At 47.3% G+C, this 23,127-nt stretch overlaps 1 protein-coding gene and 1 pseudogene across 1 annotated transcript; both read left to right on the top strand.

Annotated features, from left to right (window-relative positions):
* The first annotated feature begins 14,379 nt into the window (after positions 1-14,379).
* Positions 14,380-16,357, top strand: LOC147985834 (MEIOTIC F-BOX protein MOF-like). The gene is made up of 3 exons (XM_087539941.1): positions 14,380-15,312; positions 15,759-15,917; positions 16,001-16,357. The coding sequence occupies exons 1-3, from the start codon at positions 14,380-14,382 to the stop codon at positions 16,355-16,357; spliced, it is 1,449 nt and encodes a 482-aa protein (XP_087396067.1).
* Positions 16,358-19,584: 3,227 nt separating this feature from the next.
* LOC147985833 (uncharacterized) lies at positions 19,585-20,783 on the top strand (annotated as a pseudogene).
* The last annotated feature ends 2,344 nt before the right edge of the window (positions 20,784-23,127 follow it).

Genomic DNA, 23,127 nt, shown 5'->3' with positions numbered 1-23,127 from the left:
ATCTTCTCCTTACGATGACTCGAGAAAAGAAATGAGACTTAGATAAACACATTGAAATATTTTTGAAGTTTTTAGTTTTTTGAAGAAAGCAAATGATAGAAAAAACCCAAAAAGCGAGAAATACTATTTACGCTGAAGAACTCCCAACAAAAAAGAAGAAGAAATGAAAAATCTTTTTGGATTTTCTTTTAATACTACGAACCAACTAAAATGAAAAGAAAAACAAAAAAGCGAGAAACAACAATTTTTCCGAAGTTTTTCAAATACACAAAAGAAACAGCGAACGTGAATGAATAAACAAAACGATCAACACCGTCATGAAATGAATATGTGATAACATGAATGTAATGTCGGTGAGAATACGTGCTCCCCCAAGTTTAGGCTTTTGGCCTAACTTGGTCTATGGCCACTGATAGAACACACCCTACATGGAAAGAGAGGAACAGTAGACGACGTCTAGGGTTATGCAGGAGGGAGTGAGTGAGTTCTGCTTCACTCCATAAGCCAGCGCCTCCTTATATAGACCGTCGGGTAGATGGGCATGGTGAAAGCGCGGGTTTACTCCGAGAGGGGGTTGAATGGGAGATTTTTGGAAATCATCAAGCTCTGATGAATTTGACGAAGATCAGAGTGAAGAAATAGAAATGCGAGAAAACTAAATAATCACAGAAACAGAAAGCATGCATACAAGATACATATAGGTGAAAAACATGCGATCATACAAGCATGAAAAAGATGAACTGAAGAAATGAATGACAGCATGATGAAAGTCTTCAATTCAAATACGTTAAAAGGTAGATCACAAATTCTTCATCAGCAGAATAACGTAAGGTAACAGTTGAGGAATTTGAAACCAGGTAGGCTTGATGAAGACACAACGATTTGGTAGGCCAGTTTCAGTTGTTGTATCAACTGTACGCCTGGTTGAGGCGGCTAAGACGAACACAGAGGACACACAGTCCTCATTGTATTCCTCTTCAACTAAGGTCACTTAGACCTCGCACAATCACTCGTGGTACGTCTTCAAGGCAAACTTCGAAAACCTTCACAAACTTGTTCACCGGCACACCATAATGACTCTTGGGTGCCCAAAACATGACGCCTAACTGTCTGGAAGAATGATGGTCTTCAAAGGTAACAGACGTCAGATCACACAGATCGATCTCTTCAGTGATGCTCAATCACTTTTGCTCTGGTGACTTTTTCCTCATTTAGGATTCTCTCAAAGTCGCCAGAGGATGGGCTGCTCTCAAATGACAAGTGTCAAGTTCTCTCTGAGCAGCCAACGAAGTGTTGGGGAACGTAGTAATTTCAAAAAAATTCCTACGCACACGCAAGATCATGGTGATGCATAGCAACGAGAGGGGAGAGTGTGATCTACGTACCCTTGTAGACCGACAGCGGAAGCGTTAGCACAGCGCGATTGATGTAGTCGTACGTCTTCCCGGCCCGATCGATCAAGCACCGAAACTACGGCACCTCTGAGTTCTAGCACACGTTCAGCTCGATGACGATCCCCGGACTCCGATCCAGCAAAGTGTCGGGGAAGAGTTCCGTCAGCACGACGGCGTGGTGACGATCTTGATGTTCTACCGTCGCAGGGCTTCGCCTAAGCACCGCTACAATATTATCGAGGATTATGGTGGAAGGGGGCACCGCACACGGCTAAGAATGTGATCACGTGGATCAACTTGTGTGTCTAGGGGTGCCCCCTGCCCCCGTATATAAAGGAGCAAGGGGAGGTGCGGCCGGCCAGGAGGAGGGCGCGCCAGGAGGAGTCCTACTCCCACCGGGAGTAGGATTCCCCCCTTTTCCTAGTTGGAATAGGATTCGGGAGGGGGAAAGAGGAGAGAGAGAAGGAAGGGGGGCGCCGCCCCCCTCTCCTTGTCCTATTCGGACTAGGGGGAGGGGCGCGCGGCCCAGCCCTGGCCACCTCTCCTCTCTTCCACTAAAGCCCACTAAGGCCCATATACCTCCTGGGGGGGTTTCGGTAACCTCCCGGTACTCCGGTAAAATCCTGATTTCACCCGGAACACTTCCGATATCCAAATATAGGCTTCCAATATATCAATCTTTATGTCTCGACCATTTCGAGACTCCTCGTCATGTCCGTGATCACATCCGGGACTCTGAACAAACTTCGGTACATCAAAATGCATAAACTCATAATATAACTGTCATCGAAACCTTAAGCGTGCGGACCCTACGGGTTCGAAAACAATGTAGACATGACCGAGACACGTCTCCGGTCAATAACCAATAGCGGAACCTGGATGCTCATATTGGCTCCTACATATTCTACGAAGATCTTTATCGGTCAGACCGCATAACAACATACGTTGTTCCCTTTGTCATCGATATGTTACTTGCCCGAGATTCAATCGTCGGTATCTCAATACCTAGTTCAATCTCGTTACCGGCAAGTCTCTTTACTCGTTTCGTAATACATCATCTTGCAACTAACTCATTAGTTGTAATGCTTGCAAGGCTTATGTGATGTGCATCACCGAGAGGGCCCAGAGATACCTCTCCGACACTCGGAGTGACAAATCCTAATCTCGAAATACGCCAACCCAACATTTACCTTTGTAGACACCTGTAGAGCTCCTTTATAATCACCCAGTTACGTTGTGACGTTTGATAGCACACAAAGTGTTCCTCCGGTAAACGAGAGTTGCATAATCTCATAGTTATAGGAACATGTATAAGTCATGAAGAAAGCAATAGCAACATACTAAATGATCGGGTGCTAAGCTAATGGAATGGGTCATGTCAATCACATCATTCTCCTAATGATGTGATCCCATTAATCAAATGACAACACATGTCTATGGTTAGGAAACATAACCATCTTCGATTAACGAGCTAGTCAAGTAGAGGCATACTAGTGACGTTTGGTTTGTCTATGTATTCACACAAGTATTATGTTTCTGGATAATACAATTCTAGCATGAATAATAAACTTTTATCATGATATAAGGAAATAAAATAATAACATTATTATTGCCTCTAGGGCATATTTCCTTGAGTCTCCCACTTGCACTAGAGTCAATAATCTAGATTACACAGTAATGATTCTAACACCCATGGAGCTTTGGTGTTGATCATGTTTTGCTCGTGGAAGAGGCTTAGTCAATGGGTCTGCTATATTCAGATCCGTATGTATCTTGCAAATCTCTATGTCTCCCACCTGGACTAGATCCCGGATGGAATTGAAGCGTCTCTTGATGTGCTTGGTTCTCTTGTGAAATCTGGATTCTTTTGCTAAGGCAATTGCACCAGTATTGTCACAAAAGATTTTCATTGGACCCGATGCACTACGTATGACACCTAGATCGGATTTGAACTCCTTCATCCAGACTCCTTCGTTTGCTGCTTCCGAAGCAGCTATGTACTCTGCTTCACATGTAGATCCCGCCACAACGCTTTGTTTAGAACTACAGCAACTGACAGCTCCACTGTTTAATGTAAACACGTATCCGGTTTGCGATTTAGAATCGTCCGGATCAGTGTCAAAGCTTGCATCAACGTAACCATTTATGATGAGCTCTTTGTCACCTCCATATATGAGAAACATATCCTTAGTCGTTTTCAGGTATTTCAGGATGTTCTTGACCGTTGTCCAGTGATCCACTCCTGGATTACTTTGGTACCTCCCTGCTAGACTTATAGCAAGACACACATCAGGTCTGGTACACAGCATTGCATACATGATAGAGCCTATGGCTGAAGCATAGGGAACATCTTTCATTTTCTCTCTATCTTCTGCATTGGTCGGGGATTGAGTCTTACTCAATTTCACACCTTGTAACACAGGCAAGAATCCTTTCTTTGCTTGATCCATTTTGAGCTTCTTCAAAATTTTGTCAAGGTATGTGCTTTGTGAAAGTCCAATTAAGCGTCTTGATCTATCTCTATAGATTTTAATGCCCAATATGTAAGCAGCTTCACCGAGGTCTTTCATTGAAAAACTCTTATTCAAGTATCCTTTTATGCTATCCAGAAATTCTATATCATTTCCGATTAGCAATATGTCATCTACATATAATATCAGAAATGCTACAGAGCCCCCACTCACTTTCTTGTAAATACAGGCTTCTCCAAAAGTCTGTACAAAACCAAATGCTTTGATCACACTATCAAAGCGTTTATTCCAACTCCGAGAGGCTTGCACCAGTCCATAAATGGATCGCTGGAGCTTGCACACTTTGTTAGCTCCCTTTGGATCGACAAAACCTTCCGGCTGCATCATATACAACTCTTTTTGCAGAAATCCATTCAGGAATGCAGTTTTGACATCCATTTGCCAAATTTCATAATCATAAAATGCGGAAATTGCTAACATGATTTGGACAGACTTAAGCATCGCTACGGGTGACAAGGTCTTATCGTAGTCAATCCCTTGAACTTGCCAAAAACCTTTTGCGACAAGTCGAGCTTTGTAGACAGTAATATTACCGTCAGCGTCGGTCTTCTTCTTGAAGATCCATTTATTCTCAATTGCTTGCCGATCATTGGGCAAGTCAACCAAAGTCCATACTTTATTCTCATACATGGATCCCATCTCAGATTTCATGTCTTCAAGCCATTTTGCGGAATCTGGGCTCACCATCGCTTCTTCATAGTTCGTAGGTTCATCATGATCTAGTAGCATGACTTCCAGAACAGGATTACCGTACCACTCTGGCGCGGATCTTACTCTGGTTGATCTACGAGGTTCAGTAGTATCTTGTTCTGAAGTTTCATGATCATTATCATTAGCTTCCTCACTAATTGGTGTAGGTGTCACGGAAACCGTTTTCTGTGATGAACTACTTTCCAATAAGGGAGCAGGTACAGTTACCTCATCAAGTTCTACTTTCCTCCCACTCACTTCTTTCGAGAGAAACTCCTTCTCCAGAAAGTTTCCAAATTTAGCAACAAAAGTATTGCCTTCGGATCTATGATAGAAGGTGTATCCAATAGTTTCCTTTGGATATCCTATGAAGACACATTTCTCCGATTTGGGTTCGAGCTTATCAGGTTGAAGCTTTTTCACATAAGCATCACGGCCCCAAACTTTCAGAAACGACAACTTTGGTTTCTTGCCAAACCAAAGTTCATAAGGCGTCGTCCCAACGGATTTTGATGGTGCCCTATTTAACGTGAATGCGGCCGTCTCTAGAGCATATCCCCAAAACGATAGCGGTAAATCAGTAAGAGACATCATAGATCGCACCATATCTAGTAAAGTACGATTATGATGTTCGGACACACCATTACGCTGTGGTGTTCCGGGTGGCGTGAGTTGCGAAACTATTCCAAATTGTTTCAAATGTACACCAAACTCGTAACTCAAATATTCTCCTCCACGATCAGATCATAGTAATTTTATTTTCTTGTTACGATGATTTTCAACTTCACTCTGAAATTCTTTGAACTTTTCAAACATTTCAGACTTATGTTTCATTAAGTAGATATACCCATATCTGCTTAAGTCATCTGTGAAGGTGAGAAAATAACGATATCCGCCACGAGCCTCAACATTCATCGGACCACATACATCTGTATGTATGATTTCCAATAAATCTGTTGCTCTCTCCATGGTACCGGAGAACAGTGTTTTTGTCATCTTACCCATAAGGCACGGTTCGCAAGTACCAAGTGATTCATAATCAAGTGGTTCCAAAAGCCCATCAGTATGGAGTTTCTTCATGCGCTTTATACCGATATGACCCAAACGGCAGTGCCATAAATAAGTTGCACTATCATTATCAACTCTGCATCTTTTGGCTTCAACACTATGAATATGTGTGTCACTACTATCGAGATTTAATAAGAATAGACCACTCTTTAAGGGTGCATGACCATAAAAGATATTACTCATGTAAATAGAACAACCATTATTCTCAGATTTAAATGAATAACCGTCTCGCATCAAACAAGATCCAGATATAATGTTCATGCTTAACGCTAGCACCAAATAACAATTATTTAGGTCTAATACTAATCCCGAAGGTAGATGTAGAGGTAGCGTGCCGACTGCGATCACATCGACTTTGGAACCATTTCCCACGCGCATCGTCACCTCGTCCTTAGCCAATCTTCGCTTAATCCGTAGTCCCGGTTTCGAGTTGCAAATATCAGCAACAGAACCAGTATCAAATACCCAGGTGCTACTGCGAGCATTAGTAAGGTACACATCAATAACATGTATATCACATATACCTTTGTTCACCTTGCCATCCTTCTTATCCGCCAAATACTTGGGGCAGTTCCGCTTCCAGTGACCAGTCTGCTTGCAGTAGAAGCACTCAGTTTCAGGCTTAGGTCCAGGTTTGGGTTTCTTCTCTTGAGTAGCAACTTGCTTGCTGTTCTTTTTGAAGTTCCCCTTCTTCTTCCCTTTGCCCTTTTTCTTGAAACTAGTGGTCTTGTTGACCATCAACACTTGATGCTCCTTCTTGATTTCTACCTCCGCAGCTTTCAGCATTGCAAAGAGCTCGGGAATAGTCTTATTCATCCCTTGCATATTATAGTTCATCACGAAGCTCTTGTAGCTTGGTGGCAGTGATTGAAGAATTCTGTCAATGACGCAATCATCTAGAAGATTAACTCCCAATTGAATCAAGTGATTATTATACCCAGACATTTTGAGTATATGCGCACTAACAGAACTGTTCTCCTCCATCTTGCAGCTATAGAACTTATTGGAGACTTCATATCTCTCAATCCGGGCATTTGCTTGAAATATTAACTTCAACTCCTGGAACATCTCATATGCTCCATGACGTTCAAAACGTCGTTGAAGTCCCGATTCTAAGCCGTAAAGCATGGCACACTGAACTATCGAGTAGTCATCAGCTTTGCTCTGCCGGACATTCATAACATCTGGTGTTGCTCCAGCAGCAGGCCTGGCACCCAGCGGTGCTTCCAGGACGTAATTCTTCTGTGCAGCAATGAGGATAATCCTCAAGTTATGGACCCAGTCCGTGTAATTGCTACCATCATCTTTCAACTTTCCTTTCTCAAGGAACGCATTAAAATTCAACGGAACAACAGCACGGGCCATCTATCTACAATCAAACATAAACAAGCAAGATACTATCAGGTACTAAGTTCATGATAAATTTAGGTTCAATTAATCATATTACTTAAAGAACTCCCACTTAGATAGACATCCCTCTAATCCTCTAAGTGATTACGTGATCCAAATCAACTAAACCATGTCTGATCATCATGTGAGATGGAGTAGTTTCATTGGTGAACATCACTATGTTGATCATATCTACTATATGATTCACGCTCGACCTTTCGGTCCCCGTGTTCCGAGGCCATATCTGTATATGCTTGGCTCGTCAAGTATAACCTGAGTATTCCGCGTGTGCAACTATTTTGCACCCGTTGTATTTGAACGTAGAGCCTATCACACCCGATCATCACGTGGTGTCTCAGCACGAAGAACTTTCGCAACGGTGCATACTCAGGGAGAACACTTCTTGATAATTAGTGAGAGATCATCTTATAATGCTACCGTCATTCAAAGCAAGATAAGATGCATAAAAGATAAACATCACATGCAATCAACACAAGTGATATGATATGGCCATCATCATCTTGTGCTTGTGATCTCCATCTTCGAAGCACCGTCATGATCACCATCGTCACCGGCGCGACACCTTGATCTGTTGGAAATATGCCCTAGAGGCAATAATAAATTAGTTATTATTATATTTCCTCGTTCATGATAATCGTTTATTATCCATGCTAGAATTGTATTGATAGGAAACTCAGATACATGTGTGGATACATAGACAACACCATGTCCCTAGTAAGCCTCTAGTTGACTAGCTCGTTGATCAATAGATGGTTACGGTTTCCTTACCATGGACATTGGATGTCGTTGATAACGGGATCACATCATTAGGAGAATGATGTGATGGACAAGACCCAATCCTAAGCCTAGCACAAGATCATGTAGTTCGTATGCTAAAGCTTTTCTAATGTCAAGTATCATTTCCTTAGACCATGAGATTGTGCAACTCCCGGATACCGTAGGAATACTTTGGGTGTGCCAAACGTCACAACGTAACTGGGTGGCTATAAAGGTACACTACAGGTATCTCTGAAAGTGTCTGTTGGGTTGGCATGAATCGAGACTGGGATTTGTCACTCCGTGTAAACGGAGAGGTATCTCTGGGCCCACTCGGTAGGACATCATCATAATGTGCACAATGTGATCAAGGAGTTGATCACGGGATGATGTGTTACGGAACGAGTAAAGAGACTTGCCGGTAACGAGATTGAACAAGGTATCGGGATACCGACGATCGAATCTCGGGCAAGTATCGTACCGATAGACAAAGGGAATTGTATACGGGATTGATTGAATCCTCGACATCGTGGTTCATCCGATGAGATCATCGAGGAGCATGTGGGAGCCAACATGGGTATCCAGATCCCGCAGTTGGTTATTGGCCGGAGAGTCGTGTCTCCCGAACCCGTAGGGTCTACACACTTAAGGTTCGGTGACGCTAGGGTTGTAGAGATATTAGTATGCGGTAACCCGAAAGTTGTTCGGAGTCCCGGATGAGATCCCGGATGTCACGAGGAGTTCCGGAATGGTCCGGAGGTAAAGATTTATATATGGGAAGTCTTGTTTTGGTCGCCGGAAAAGTTACGCGCATTATCGGTATTGTACCGGGAGTGCCGAAAGGGGTCCGGGGGTCCACCAAGGGGGTCCACCTTCCCCGGGGGGCCACATGGGCTGTAGGGGTGTGCGCCTTGGCCTATATGGGCCAAGGGAACCAGCCCCAAGAGGCCCATGCGCCAAGAGATAAGGGAAAGGAAGAGTCCTAAAGGGGGAAGGCACCTCCTAGGTGCCTTGGGGAGGATGGACTCCTCCCTGGCCGCACCCTTCCTTGGAGGAAGGGCCAAGGCTGCGCCCCCCCCCCTCTCCCTTGGCCCTATGTATAGTGGGGGGAAGGGAGGGCAGCCGAACCTAAGCCCTGGCGCCTCCCTCTCCCTCCCATGACACATCTCCCTCCTCCCGCAGCACTTGGCGAAGCCCTGTTAGAATCCCGCTAATTCCACCACCACGCCGTCGTGCTGCTGGATCTCCATCAACCTCTCCTCCCCCCTTGCTGGATCAAGAAGGAGGAGACGTCGCTGCTCCGTACGTGTGTTGAACGCGGAGGTGCCGTCCGTTCGGCGCTAGGATCATCGGTGATTTGGATCACAACGAGTACGACTCCATCAACCCCGTTCTCTTGAACGCTTCCGCGTGTGATCTACAAGGGTATGTAGATCCACTCCTCCCTCGTTGCTAGATGACTCCATAGATTGATCATGGTGACACGTAGGAAAATTTTGAATTATTGCTACGTTCCCCTACATGATCTCCATCGTAGCATCGTTGTCGTCTCGCCAATCTTATGCTTCCACGACTATCGCTACCACTTAGTGATAAAGTAAAGCATTACAGCGCGATTGCATTGCATACAATAAAGCGACAACCATATGGCTCCTGCCGGTTGCCGATAACTCGGTTACAAAACATGTTCATCTCATACAATAAAATTTAGCATCATGTCTTGACCATATCACATCACAACATGCCCTGCAAAAACAAGTTAGACGTCCTCTACTTTGTTGTTGCAAGTTTTACATGGCTGCTACGGGCTTAAGCAAGAACCAATCTTACCTACGCATCAAAACCACAACGATAGTTTGTCAAGTTGGTGTTGTTTTAACCTTCGCAAGGACCGGGCGTAGCCACACTCGGTTCAACTAAAGTTGGAGAAACTGTCACCCGCTAGCCACCTTTGTGCAAAGCACGTCGGGAGAACCGGTCTCGAGTAAGCGTACGCGTAATGTCGGTCTGGGCCGCTTCGTCCAACAATACCGCCGAACCAAAGTATGACATGTTGGTAAGCAGTATGACTTATATCGCCCACAACTCACTTGTGTTCTACTCGTGCATATAACATCAACACATAAAACCTAGGCTCGGATGCCACTGTTGGGGAACGTAGTAATTTCAAGATTTTCCTACGCACACGCAAGATCATGGTGATGCATAGCAACGAGAGGGGAGAGTGTGATCTATGTACCCTTGTAGACCGACAGCGGAAGCATTAGCACAACGCGGTTGATGTAGTCGTACGTCTTCACGGCCCGACCGATCAAGCACCGAAACTACGGCACCTCCGAGTTTTAGCACACGTTCAGCTCGATGACGATCCGCGGACTCCGATCCAGCAAAGTGTCGGGGAAGAGTTCCGTCAGCACGACGGCGTGGTGACGATCTTGATGTTCTACCATCGCAAGGCTTCGCCTAAGCACCGCTACAATATTATCGAGGATTATGGTGGAAGGGGGCACCGCACACGGCTAAGAATATGATCACGTGGATCAACTTGTGTGTCTAGGGGTGCCCCATGCCCCCATATATAAAGGAGCAAGGGGAGGTGCGGCCGGCCAGGAGGAGGGCGCGCCAGGAGGAGCCCTACTCCCACCGGGAGTAGGATTCCCCCCTTTTCCTAGTTGGAATAGGATTCGGGAGGGGGAAAGAGGAGACAGAGAAGGAAGGGGGGGCGCCGCCCCCCTCTCCTTGTCCTATTCGGACTAGGGGGGAGGGGCGCGCAGCCCAGCCCTGGCCACCTCTCCTCTCTTCCACTAAAGCCCACTAAGACCCATATACCTCCCGAGGGGTTCCGGTAACCTCCCGGTACTCCGGTAAAATCCCGATTTCACCCGGAACACTTCCGATATCCAAATATAGGCTTCCAATATATCAATATTTATGTCTCGACCATTTCGAGACTCCTCGTCATGTCCGTGATCACATCTGGGACTCCGAACAAACTTCGGTACATCAAAATGCATAAACTCATAATATAACTGTCATCGAAACCTTAAGCGTGCGGACCCTACGGGTTCGAGAACAATGTAGACATGACCGAGACACGTCTCCGGTCAATAACCAATAGCGGAACTTGGATGCTCATATTGGCTCCTACATATTCTACGAAGATCTTTATCGGTCAGACCGCATAACAACATACGTTGTTCCCTTTGTCATCGATATGTTACTTGCCCGAGATTCGATCGTCGGTATCTCAATACCTAGTTCAATCTCGTTACCGGCAAGTCTCTTTACTCGTTTCGTAATACATCATCTTGCAACTAACTCATTAGTTGTAATGCTTGCAAGGCTTATGTGATGTGCATCACCGAGAGGGCCCAGAGATACCTCTCCGACACTCGGAGTGACAAATCCTAATCTCGAAATACGCCAACCCAACATTTACCTTTGGAGACACCTGTAGAGCTCCTTTATAATCACCCAGTTACGTTGTGACGTTTGATAGCACACAAATTGTTCCTCCGGTAAACGGGAGTTGCATAATCTCATAGTTATAGGAACATGTATAAGTCATGAAGAAAGCAATAGCAACATACTAAACGATCGGGTGCTAAGCTAATGGAATGGGTCATGTCAATCACATCATTCTCCTAATGATGTGATCCCATTAATCAAATGACAACACATGTCTATGGTTAGGAAACATAACCATCTTCGATTAACGAGCTAGTCAAGTAGAGGCATACTAGTGATGTTTGGTTTGTCTATGTATTCACACAAGTATTATGTTTCCGGATAATACAATTCTAGCATGAATAATAAACATTTATCATGATATAAGGAAATAAAATAATAACATTATTATTGCCTCTAGGGCATATTTCCTTCACGAAGAAGTGGTTGTGGGGGGTGGCTATTTATAGTCAGGGGCAACCCGACATGAATTGTCATAAATGCCTTTCTCAGTCACGATCGTCGCTAGGATAAGGATCCACTCGACAGCCGGCCCGCGGTGCATCAACAGTCAGAAAATTAAACTCTCAATTTCATCGGGCACTCAATTTCCTCACGATAAACAGATCGCATTGGCGTAATCCTAAATCCTCAGTCTGACCAAATTTGTGAGCGACCAGATGAACTTCTTAAGTGTCGCTAGCAAATTCGTCATCTGTTCCGGAGATTTCCAAAGATTTCACTCGAAGTGGCTTGTGTATGTATATGTTTGAGCATCACTTTGGAGATGTGAACTATGATTCACCTAGACCCCCTTTAAGAATATGGTTTTTCCTATGACTCAAAATAAGAAGAAAGAAACTACAAAAACAAAAGTCTTCAAGCTTCAAAGTCCTCACATCAATTTCTTCAATGACCGTTCCATTTTCATGACTAAATTCTTCACTTGAAGAAATATATTTTTAGGGGTTGTCTTTCATGGGTTAAACCAAATCTTTAGGGACTATAACTTCTGTATACACTCATAAATACGTTAGTCCCTCAACATATTTGTCTTCAATACTCCAAAACCACTAAGGGGGCACTTGATGCACTTACACATGGGCTTAGGCCACCACCTTTCGCAAACAGCCCACGGTCCAATGTCTCCGACAGTGGCACTTCTGTTAACAACTTGTTAATTAATCCATAATTAATTAATCATTCCCCACCGGCAAAATAAGGTTTAGCTCATTCCCGCAACCCTCGGCACGCGCGTCATGTCGAGGTGGGCGACAGCGGAGGAGGAGCACACGTGTACAACTCTTCTTTCCAAGTTCCCAATACCATGTGGTAGAGCAACTGAGGGAGTCCTGGATTAGGGGGTCCCCAGGCACCCGGGCTATGTGACGTGGGCCGGACTAGTGGGCCGTGAAGATACAAGATAGAGGGCTTCCTCCCGTGTCCGGATGGGACTCTCCTTGGCGTGGAAGGCAAGCTGGCGTTCGGATATGAAGATTCCTTTCTTTGTAAACCGACTCTGTACAAACCCTAGCCCCCTCCGGTGTCCATATAAACTGGAGGGTTTTAGTCTGTAGGGGCAGTCATAATCGTACAGGCTAGATATCTAGGGTTTAGCCATTACGATCTCGTGGTAGATCAACTCTTGTAACCCCTATACTCATCAAAGTCAATCAAGCATGAAGTAGGGTATTACCTCCATCAAGAGGGCCCGAACCTGGGTATACATCGTGTCCCCTGCCTCCTGTTAGCTTCGATCCTTAGACGCACAGTTCGGGACCCCCTACCCGAGATCTGCCGGTTTTGACACCGACAACAACCCTTATAAAGGGGTCTCACTTTTACTACTGTAGCAGTTTGGTACTAAACTTGCCGCCATTTGCCATGCACCTAAATGAGCCTTAGAGATTAACCAGGGATTATTGCCTTACATGGGTCAAAGGCTATCTATAATCCAACAGGTTTTACACTTCCTTTATGGAGGACTAGATAGACAGAGCAAGCAAATGGTAAACTCTGCCTCTGGAGGAGCTTTTATGGACTTCAGTATTGTCCAAGTCTGGGGGCTGCTCGATAAAATCCGGCACGACACAAAAAGTTGGTACCCTGATCCAGAGGAGAAAGGGGAGTTGAACCGGATTACAGTGGTGGCGCGGGTGTGGAGGGATTGGAGATGGTGATGGGCTGCCGCGGGGGAAAGACAAAGCGTTTGTTATGCCCATGCCCAGCAAGCATTTGTCAAAAAAGAGAGTAAAAAATGCTACATATCTTGAATATTGTGGAGCTATAGTTTAGGGACAATTGAATTATGCCGCTAACTTGACCCCATTACTTACATTTACCCCTTATTTCAACCTATTTAGTTTTGCCCCTATTTTCCTGTATGGTATTCTTATAGAAATACCCCTGTCCGATGTTCCCTTCACGTCTTCCCACTTTCTAAGCTTTACGACATTCCTCAAAAAATTTCAGGGATACTAGAAAAGCTTAGAAAGTAGAGAAGAGTCAACGAAAACATCACGAGCAAAACTGAGTATTGATCTTAAATTTAGGGATAAGTGTGAGTAATGGCTTCGAGTTAGGTGCAGATATGAAAGTGTGAGTAAAGGATTCGAGTTAGGAGTAATTTAGATCTTTTGCCCCTCAAAGATTCATAGAAATCGAACCGGATACATGTCGCCGGAAGACTTCTCCGAGCCCGATATAGCCCGTGATGGTTGCAGCGAACAGTTCTCTTCAGCCTGGTTAGTGTCCGGACATGTATAGTTTAGATGTTGACGCCCCTCAGAGATTCACAGACATCGAATCGGATACATGTCGCTGGAAGAGTTCCCCGAGCCCGATATAGTCCGTGAGAGTTTCAGCGAACAGTTCTCTTCAGCACTTGCGCACAGCATGCGCATCACGCAGCCGAAGCTAGCTACTCCCGTATACACAGTAGGGTCGGAGACGGACCATCCCAGCAGTCGGGCTACACGGCTCGTAAATAAGGCCACCCAAGGGAGCAACTCGTCGACACGATCAAGTTCGAGCCCCGCCGCCGAGGAAGCAACCAGCGTCCTCATCCCTGTCTGTCACCATATATGGCTGGAGACTGCGGCCACCTCGGTCCGTCCCGCAAGCGCGCTACCGTGGACGCGGACCGGCTGAGCGACCTGCCGGACTGCCTCCTGGAGGACATCCTCTCGCGCCTCGGGTCCCTGCAGGCCGTGCGGACGAGCGCGCTGTCCCGGCGCTGGCGGCACGTCTGGCGCTCCGTGCGCTGCGTCGACATCGACCAGCGGGAGTTCCCCGGCAGCGGCCCGCCCGGCTCCCTCCAGTACCAGCGCTTCGAGGACTTCGCCGACACCATGCTGCTGTGTCCTCCCGCCGCCGCGCGGCCGCCTCTGGACACGTTCCGCCTCCACTTCGCCGATGCCATGAACAGTGTGGCCATGAACACTACGAGCTTTGGGAGGTGGATCCGGCGCGGCCTCACGCGCCGCCCGGCCACCGTCGACCTCCAGTGCGACTTCGTCAATGGCTGCATCCTGTGGCCGCCCTGCCACGTAGACATGGGCGCCGCCGCGTGCCGCCTGACGAGGCTCCGGCTCTCCGGCGTGACGCTAGGACTCGGCTCCAGGGAGGAGATTGGCGGCCAGTTGCCGGTCCTCGAGGACCTGCACCTCGACAACTGCTACTACTACGGGGCCCTCACCATTGCCTCGCCCACGCTCAAGAGCCTCGCAGTCACAAGCAATTCGGTCAGTTACTCTACTGACACCGTGGCCATCGCAGCTCCTCGCCTCGCCTCCCTCCGCCTCGTCCTCCCGTTCGGCCGCGACGGCAGGACCTCGGTGGTGACCAAAGCTCCAGGAAACGAGGCGCTGCCATCGCTCGTCGAGGCGTCCATCTGTCTAAACGATATGGACCAACGGGCTTACAAAGCCAAGCTCCCGTTCCTGAGATCCATGTGCAGCTTCCTCGGCCGACTAACCAATGTCGCGAAATTAGAACTCTCGGGGTTCACCACCACGGTACGCATTTTTTTGGATCTCGAGTGTTTTAGCAGTGCTTGTGCTAATTCTCATAAGCCCTTTTTTCTTTGAGGAATCTCATGAGCGCAATTTTCTTTGTGAACTTTTTTTTTTGCGAACTTCTTTTTCTTTGTGAACTTGACTCACCCCAAATTGGGCAACTTAATTCCATTTGCCTACTTTTCTGTATCACTCACCTGAAACTGCACAAAAAATATGCACAACACCAAAGGTTAAAAACACGATATTAAAAGTGCACAGTATTATTATTATTATTATTATTATTATTATTATTATTATTATTATTATTGCGACAAAAGCGTACAGTATTAGCTAAACGTTGGTATAGAATTTTGGTCAGTAAATTATACACATAGTGAGCTGTGTGATGGTGATGTTTTAGACATGGGTCATGGGCGGATCTTTATCTTGTTCTTTTATTTCAGGCATTGCTGGACCATGAGTCTCAAGATTTTCCGGTCCTCGAAAACCTAAGAACCTTGCTTCTCGACGGTTGTGATATTGGAGCAATCAACCTCCAAGTGTTGATGAAAATCCTTGAGAATGCCCCTAATTTGGAGAAGCTCCGATTGCGCCGCTGCCAGGTACATGCCTCTTTTTAATTGCACTCTACACTTTAGTTCTTTGTTTCTTGTACACCTGAGACAAAAAATCTTGTACACAACAGTTTTTAGGTCGTCCGAAGAGGAGCAAAGGGAAGGCAGGGCCGAAAAAGACATGTCCCAACCAATGTGTTCCAACACTTGTTCGACACAAGAAACTGAACTCAATAGAAATCAAGTACCAACCAAGGGATGTAGCTCACTTGAAACAGTTTTTCGGAAAATATGTGAACGAAACGCCAAAGGAAATGCAGTTGTGGCGAGTTGCCAGGAATTTGAGCATTTCAAGAGCAAATACGAGAGGAGGAGATCAGGTTTTCACTGCTGCTCATGTTACACCGGTTCAAGAGTCGACTCTATATTTGCGCCGTACCATCTCGCGGGATCCAGCAGTGGCAAACCACAAGAGTGATTCAACATAGCCATGCATGGTGGCGTGTAGAGTAAGAAAACAGTATGCTCACAGTTTCAAATGTGACTAGTATCATGTATTTTTCTGTTGTATTGTATTGTATTCTATTGTGGCTTGTGGTGCCAAGTGCTAGTGCAAGTAGCACGTGAAGGTTGATATCCGACCACTCACATTTCACTTGAATGGAGACATATTTTTAGTATATTCCATAGCGCCCATCAGCATTTATGACGTCTTATAGTGAAGCTCTTGTAGTGGGGTTTTATATAGCTAGGTGAAAGTGCATCTCCATTGTACCCCCGTTGGTTTTGATGATCTATGGAAAAACCATTGAGATGACTGATGTTTCATTGAGCTTATTTCGTCTATAGCATGTGATCTCATTGTGTATCAGGTTTGGCTACAAGTGGAAGATCACTTGTGACCCATTCAAACAACTTTTTTAGTTGTTGTTCTCCTCGAGCTCTTGTTATGTATTTTCTGGACTTTTGGCGAATACAAGATTCACATTGCGTATATCACAACCATACTATGAAGAGGGGTACAAGCAAATACTTTGTTTGAGCTCCAAGAATGGATCCTAAGCCAAAGTCCTCGAAAATCTCCGTAGTCATTCCCTTTGTATGAGTTTCTCTAAGTCTGGTACTTTCGAAGATTTTCTGCCGGTACTACCGAACCACTTAGGGTCATTCATACTCAGAGGTCAAACCTAGTTTTAACGGTTTGGAACCACCATTTATTTTGTTATGGAACTGTCGAGTGATTCCTCCTTGAAACATTGTTTGTTTGCTCCGACACTTTCAAGCACAAAAAATTTCATCATCACTTTCGAGTCGTCTCAGTTTGCTTATCTGCTGGTCATGGCATGAGTTTGGTACCTCCGCTCATTTTCGTCCGGAACTTTCAAGTTGTGATTTGGCTCTTTTCTGTAAATATCATCCTGATAACTCTTGTGTTTACTATAGTACTACCGAGCAATTGATTTTACTAGTTCTTCCGAGTTTTTCTATCTTAAAAAAGGTGCTACATTTTGTCTCATTCTTTCATCAGCACTTCTGAGTATGGTTCTTGAACATTGACATGGCCGTTCAAATTTATTTGAATTGATTCGGTAGTTCTTCTAGACTTCCATCGGTGCTTCCTAGCCTTAGTTATCCTTTAAGGAACAATTGGATTTTGGACTCTCTCTATGTATTCTCTACTCACACCCCTTCGTGGCTGACCACCACATTCATTTCATTCATCATTATCTGCCACACAAAAAAACACGACACTTCAACCCATCCACCTACCACGTAGAGAAAGAGAGATCTATGGCAAAAAGAAGAAGAAAGAAGTGTCGTGTGATTCCATTTTTACTTCTTGATTCTTAGAAGGCCAAGAACTCATCACTACAACTCAGCTTTTTTCACCACAATTCTATCCTTGTAAGAGTGTGTTTCTATGGATTATTGAGAGAAGTTTTGATTGAAGATCTTGCAAGGAGCTCTTATCAAGTGATTATGCTTTGCTTATTACTCTTGGATGATGAGTGCATCATTGACGGGGGAGTCACTTGTGATCCTATCAAGTTCTTTGTGTGAAGGCTGCAACAGTTTGTGCGAGCCCGAAGACTGCCAACTTTGTGAATATCTACCCTAGTGAGGCTTCTGAGTGCAAGCCACGAAGAAATAGGTTGGTTGTGCTTCGTGGACCGCATGGTGGGTGTCACAACCAAAATTCTTGAATCCTAGAATGTGATGACCCAGACTCGGTAGGGATCCCAATCTCTTAGTTTTACAGTTCTAGTCCTTGGATCAATATCTAGCACTCATAATTCATATGTCATAATGTACCGAGAATCTAAAGTAGGCTATCAATCACAAAGTAAGAAAAAGAAAAACAATTGTAGAGTTCCATCAGTGCCACTGGGAGAGCTCAGTATAGACCCATGACCTAATCCGTAACGCCTACTCTTCGTCTAATAAACCGAAACATGAAAAGTTGCAGACCAAAAGGATCAATTTATTGAACGTATTGGCAAGCATGCACCCAAAAGAATATAAGCACATATAATGCTACGTGTAGGTTTTGTAAAATCAAGATGTTTCTGAAGAGAAGTTTTGTGTAGAGCCAATTTTTCCTACCTACACCAACAATCTATTAGTGACCGGAAGCTTAATTAAGCAAACAAATTCAGTAACCTAATAAATCTCTACTCCTAGTGTCTGAGTTGGTTGAATAGTATCCACGGTTTTTGCGTCTGGTTTATTTTTGTCTGGTTTATTTTCGCCTGGTTTAGTTTCATCTCACCTTCCATCTTCATATCCTCACGTTGATTTTTTCACCCATCCAATAAAAACTTTCTTAACATTTGCAAACTTTCCTAATCAGACACGTCACAAACAGACAGGTATTGATATCACGTTACCAAACAATAAAACCTTATTTTCATGAAAATCAACTCAAAATCCTAGCTTTCCTAACGCATCGATTGTTTCCTCCGCTGGCCCCCATGCCCCGTGAGTGGCACGACGTAGGGACACGCCCCAAGCGGCGCACCAACGACCGCCGCCCTGAACCCTCCCGTGCGGAGGAGCGGCGCGACTCCTCCCGCCCGTCCCCCGACGCGGTTTGCCATGAGTCCGAGCTCCGCCGACAGCTCTCCTCCCGCGGCGACCACTGGTCTCCCGCCCACGACAACCTCTGCTCCTCCTCACGCCGATCTTCTCCTTGCGCGGACCGCCGTGGCCGCTCCCGCTCCCGCTCGCCTCCCTCCCGGCCGCGGACCGGCGCGATGCTCGACGCTGGTCACCTTCCCCTCCGCGCCGTCGGGATGCCATCCGCTCACCGGCTCGGGGCGGCCACGCTCGTTCCCCTGGCCGCTCCCATGGGCAGCGCCCCCCTCCCACGGCCGCCGCGGTTCGCCGCTACCTGCCACCTCGGGGCGAGCCGAGTCTCCCCCCAGCCGGCAATGGGGCGGGACGGGGCCGACCCGGTGGCAAGCGCAAGAAGAAGCGCGGTCTTGGGCGCGCAAACAGCACTGCCCCGGCCAATGATGCCACCCGGGATCTCGCCGCCTCGACTACGATCGCTCTCCTCCCCGACGACCGCTCCTCCGACCTCGTCAAGTGCTTCAACTGCGGCCTCTCCGGCCACTCCCAGGTGACATGTACTCTCCCTTAGTGTTGCTACCTCTGCTCGCACTCGGACCACCCCGCCTTCCTTTGCCCTGACCGTCCGGTGGTGGAGGAGCTGATGATGTACGAGCACGGGATTGAGGGCCTCGGCTACTTCCACATCGAGGTGCCCGACATCCCCGCCCCCTCACCGTCGCTCCTGGCCATTGTTACCGTGAAGGATGGGGTGGCCTCGCCGGAGATGATTGAGGCCGAGCTCAACCACCTCTACCACTACACTTGGGATTGGCGGGTCACCTTACTCTCTGGAGGCCAGTTCTCGGTCGTCTTCCCGGACGCGGTCAGCCACGGGTACGACACCCGTAGCGGAGACATCACCCTAGCTCTCAACAAGTTAGTGGTGGACATCTCCGTGCCGGTGCGGGACCCCTTGGCAGTCGCGGTCTTGGACACGGCCTAGGTCCTCATTGGTGGCCTGCCAGACATCGCCCGCTCCGAGCGGTCATCCGGAACATGTCTCGCATCCTCAGCAAGGTGGTGGTGGTTGACGAGCTCTCCCTCTGCAAGGAGGAGGAGGTCCGGGTTAAGGTCAAATCTCTCGACTCCTCCAGGCCTCGTGCCACCATCCGAGTGTTCTTCAATGACCAGGGCTTTGACCTCTGCATCTCCCCCGAGCCCCCCAACCACATTGGCCGCCCTCGCATCGACGACAGCTTCCTGGGGGGCGGCACCAATGGGGGTGGCGCTGGTGGCCACCGCAGCGACCGTGACCCTCGTCACGGCCACCCCTCTGGCTCGGGCGACGACGACGACTTCGAGGATAGCCCCCACCACGATCAGCTGCCTGTGTCGGCCGCCAGGGGTGGGGTTGGGGCGGGTCGTACCCACGCGGCGGCCTCCCCGTCCCCTGATGACAGCCTCGAAGCCTCTGATGCTAGCCTCCAGGTCCTTCCGGCATCTTCGCCCCGCTCCCCCGACGACATCTTCGCCTCCTCTCCAGCCAGGGCCGACCCGGCGCTGCTCGACCCGACCCCCCCCCCCCCGCGCGCGCCTGATCTCCAGTTGGCGCTGCTGGGGGTCTCGGACCTGGACCCGGCCTCGCCTCTTTCGGTGCCTCCGGAGGTGGCACCTGGCTCTCCAGATCGGCCGGTCAGTCCACCCATGGTGGATGACGCACCTGCGGACCCACCTCCCTCCCCAGGCGTTCCCTGCGGGACGACCCCTGCTCCTCTCCTGGCGCCTTCGAGCTCTGCTTCTGTGGGCCTGGCGGTGGTGGTGACCACTCCGGTGGCTGGTCCTGTTGGAAATATGCCCTAGAGGCAATAATAAATTAGTTATTATCATATTTCCTTGTTCATGATAATCGTTTATTATCCATGCTAGAATTGTATTGTTAGGAAACTCAGATACATGTGTGGATACACAGACAACACCATGTTCCTAGTAAGCCTCTAGTTGACTAGCTCCTTGATCAATAGATGGTTACGGTTTCCTGACCATGGACATTGGATGTCGTTGATAACGGGATCACATCATTAGGAGAATGATGTGATGGACAAGACCCAATCCTAAGCCTAGCACAAGATCGTGTAGTTCGTTTGCTAAAGCTTTTCTAATGTCAAGTATCATTTCCTTAGACCATGAGATTGTGCAACTCCCGGATACCGTAGGAGTGCTTTGGGTGTGCCAAACGTCACAACGTAACTGGGTGGCTATAAAGGTACACTACAGGTATCTCCTAAAGTGTCTGTTGGGTTGGCACGAATCGAGACTGGGATTTGTCACTCCGTGTAAACGGAGAGGTACCTCTGGGCCCACTCGGTAGGACATCATCATAATGTGCACAATGTGATCAAGGAGTTGATCACGGGATGATGTGTTATGGAACGAGTAAAGAGACTTGCCGGTAATGAGATTGAACAAGGTATCGGGATACCGACGATTGAATCTCGGGCAAGTATCGTACCGATAAACAAAGGGAATTGTATACGGGATTGACTGAATCCTTGACATCGTGGTTCATCCAATGAGATCATCGTGGAGCATGTGGGAGCCAACATGGGTATCCAGATCCCGCTGTTGGTTATTGACCGGAGAGTTGTCTCGGCCATGTCTGCATGACTCCCGAACCCGTAGGGTCTACACACTTAAGGTTCGATGACGCTAGGGTTATAGGGAAAGTATGTACGCGGTTACCGAATGTTGTTCGGAGTCCCGGATGAGATCCCAGACATCACGAGGAGTTCCGGAATGGTCCGGAGGTAAAGAATTATATATGGGAAGTCCTGTTTTGGTCACCGGAAAAGTTTCGGGTTTTATCGATAATGTACCGGGACCACCGGGAGGGTCCCGGTGGTCCACCAAGTGGGACCACCAGCCCCGGAGGGCTGCATGGGCCAAGTGTGGGAGGGGACCAGCCCCAGGTGGGCTGGTGTGCCCCCCCCCCACAAGGGCCCAAGGCGCCTAGGGTTTGGGGAGGGGGCGCCTCCACCTAGCTTGGGGGGCAAGTTTCCCCTCTCCCTCCCTTGGCCGCCACCCTAGATGGGTTTGGGGCTGCCGCACCCCTTGGGGTGGAAACCCTAAAGGGGGTGCACCCCCCTCCCTCTCCCCTATATATAGTTGAGGTCTTTGGGGCTGCCTACACATGAGTTTTGACCTCTCCCTGGCGCAGCCCTACCTCTCTACCTCCTCGTCTCTTGCGGTGCTTGGCGAAGCCCTGCTGGAGTACCACGCTCCTCCACCACCACCACGCCATCATGCTGCTGCTGGATGGAGTCTTCCCAACCTCTCCTTCTTCCCTTGCTGGATCAAGGCGTAGGAGACGTCACCGGGCTGTACGTGTGTTGAACACGGAGGTGCCGTCCGTTCGGCACTAGGATCATCGGTGATTTGGATCACGACAAGTACGACTCCATCAACCCCGTTCACTTGAACGCTTCCGCTTAGCGATCTACAAGGGTATGTAGATGCACTCTCCTTCCCCTCGTTGCTAGATTACTCCATAGATTGATCTTGGTGATGCGTAGAAAATTTTGAATTTCTGCTACGTTCCCCAACAGTGGCATCATGAGCTAGGTCTATGCGTAGTTTCTATGCACGAGTAGAACACAAAGTAGTTGTGGGCGTCGATTTTGTCAATTTACTTGCCGTTACTAGTCTTATCTTGATTCGACGGCATTGTGGGATGAAGCGGCCCGGACCAACCTTACACGTACGCTTACATGAGACCGGTTCCACCGACTGACATGCACTAGTTGCATAAGGTGGCTGGCGGGTGTCTGTCTCTCCCACTTTAGTCGGATCGGATTCGATGAACAGGGTCCTTATGAAGGGTAAATATAAATTGGCAATTCACGTTGTGGTTTTGGCGTAGGTAAGAAACGTTCTTGCTAGCAACCTATAGCAGCCACGTAAAAAACTTGCAACAACAATTAGAGGACGTCTAACTTGTTTTTGCAGCATATGCCTTGTGATGTGATATGGCCAAAAGGATGTGATGAATGATATATGTGATGTATGAGATGATCATGTTCTTGTAATAGGAATCACGACTTGCATGTCGATGAGTATGAAAACCGGCAGGAGCCATAGGAGTTGTCTTAATTTATTTATGACATGCGTGTCTATATAAACGTCATGTAATTACTTTACTTTATTGCTA

The sequence above is a fragment of the Triticum urartu genome, chromosome 2A (genome assembly GCF_056163025.1).
Source record: "Triticum urartu cultivar PI428250 chromosome 2A, HENAU_Tu73, whole genome shotgun sequence".
NCBI classification, from domain to species: Eukaryota; Viridiplantae; Streptophyta; class Magnoliopsida; order Poales; family Poaceae; genus Triticum; species Triticum urartu.
This window is presented reverse-complemented; position numbering and strand designations above follow the sequence as displayed.

Excerpts from the sequence above, each read along its gene's own strand:
- LOC147985834 (XM_087539941.1), top strand. The coding sequence starts at position 14,380 with ATGGCTGGAGACTGCGGCCACCTCGGTCCGTCCCGCAAGCGCGCTACC. Across the intron at positions 15,313-15,758 it reads TCTCGGGGTTCACCACCACG|GCATTGCTGGACCATGAGTC; the intron begins GTACGCATTTTT and ends CTTTTATTTCAG. Across the intron at positions 15,918-16,000 it reads TCCGATTGCGCCGCTGCCAG|TTTTTAGGTCGTCCGAAGAG; the intron begins GTACATGCCTCT and ends TGTACACAACAG.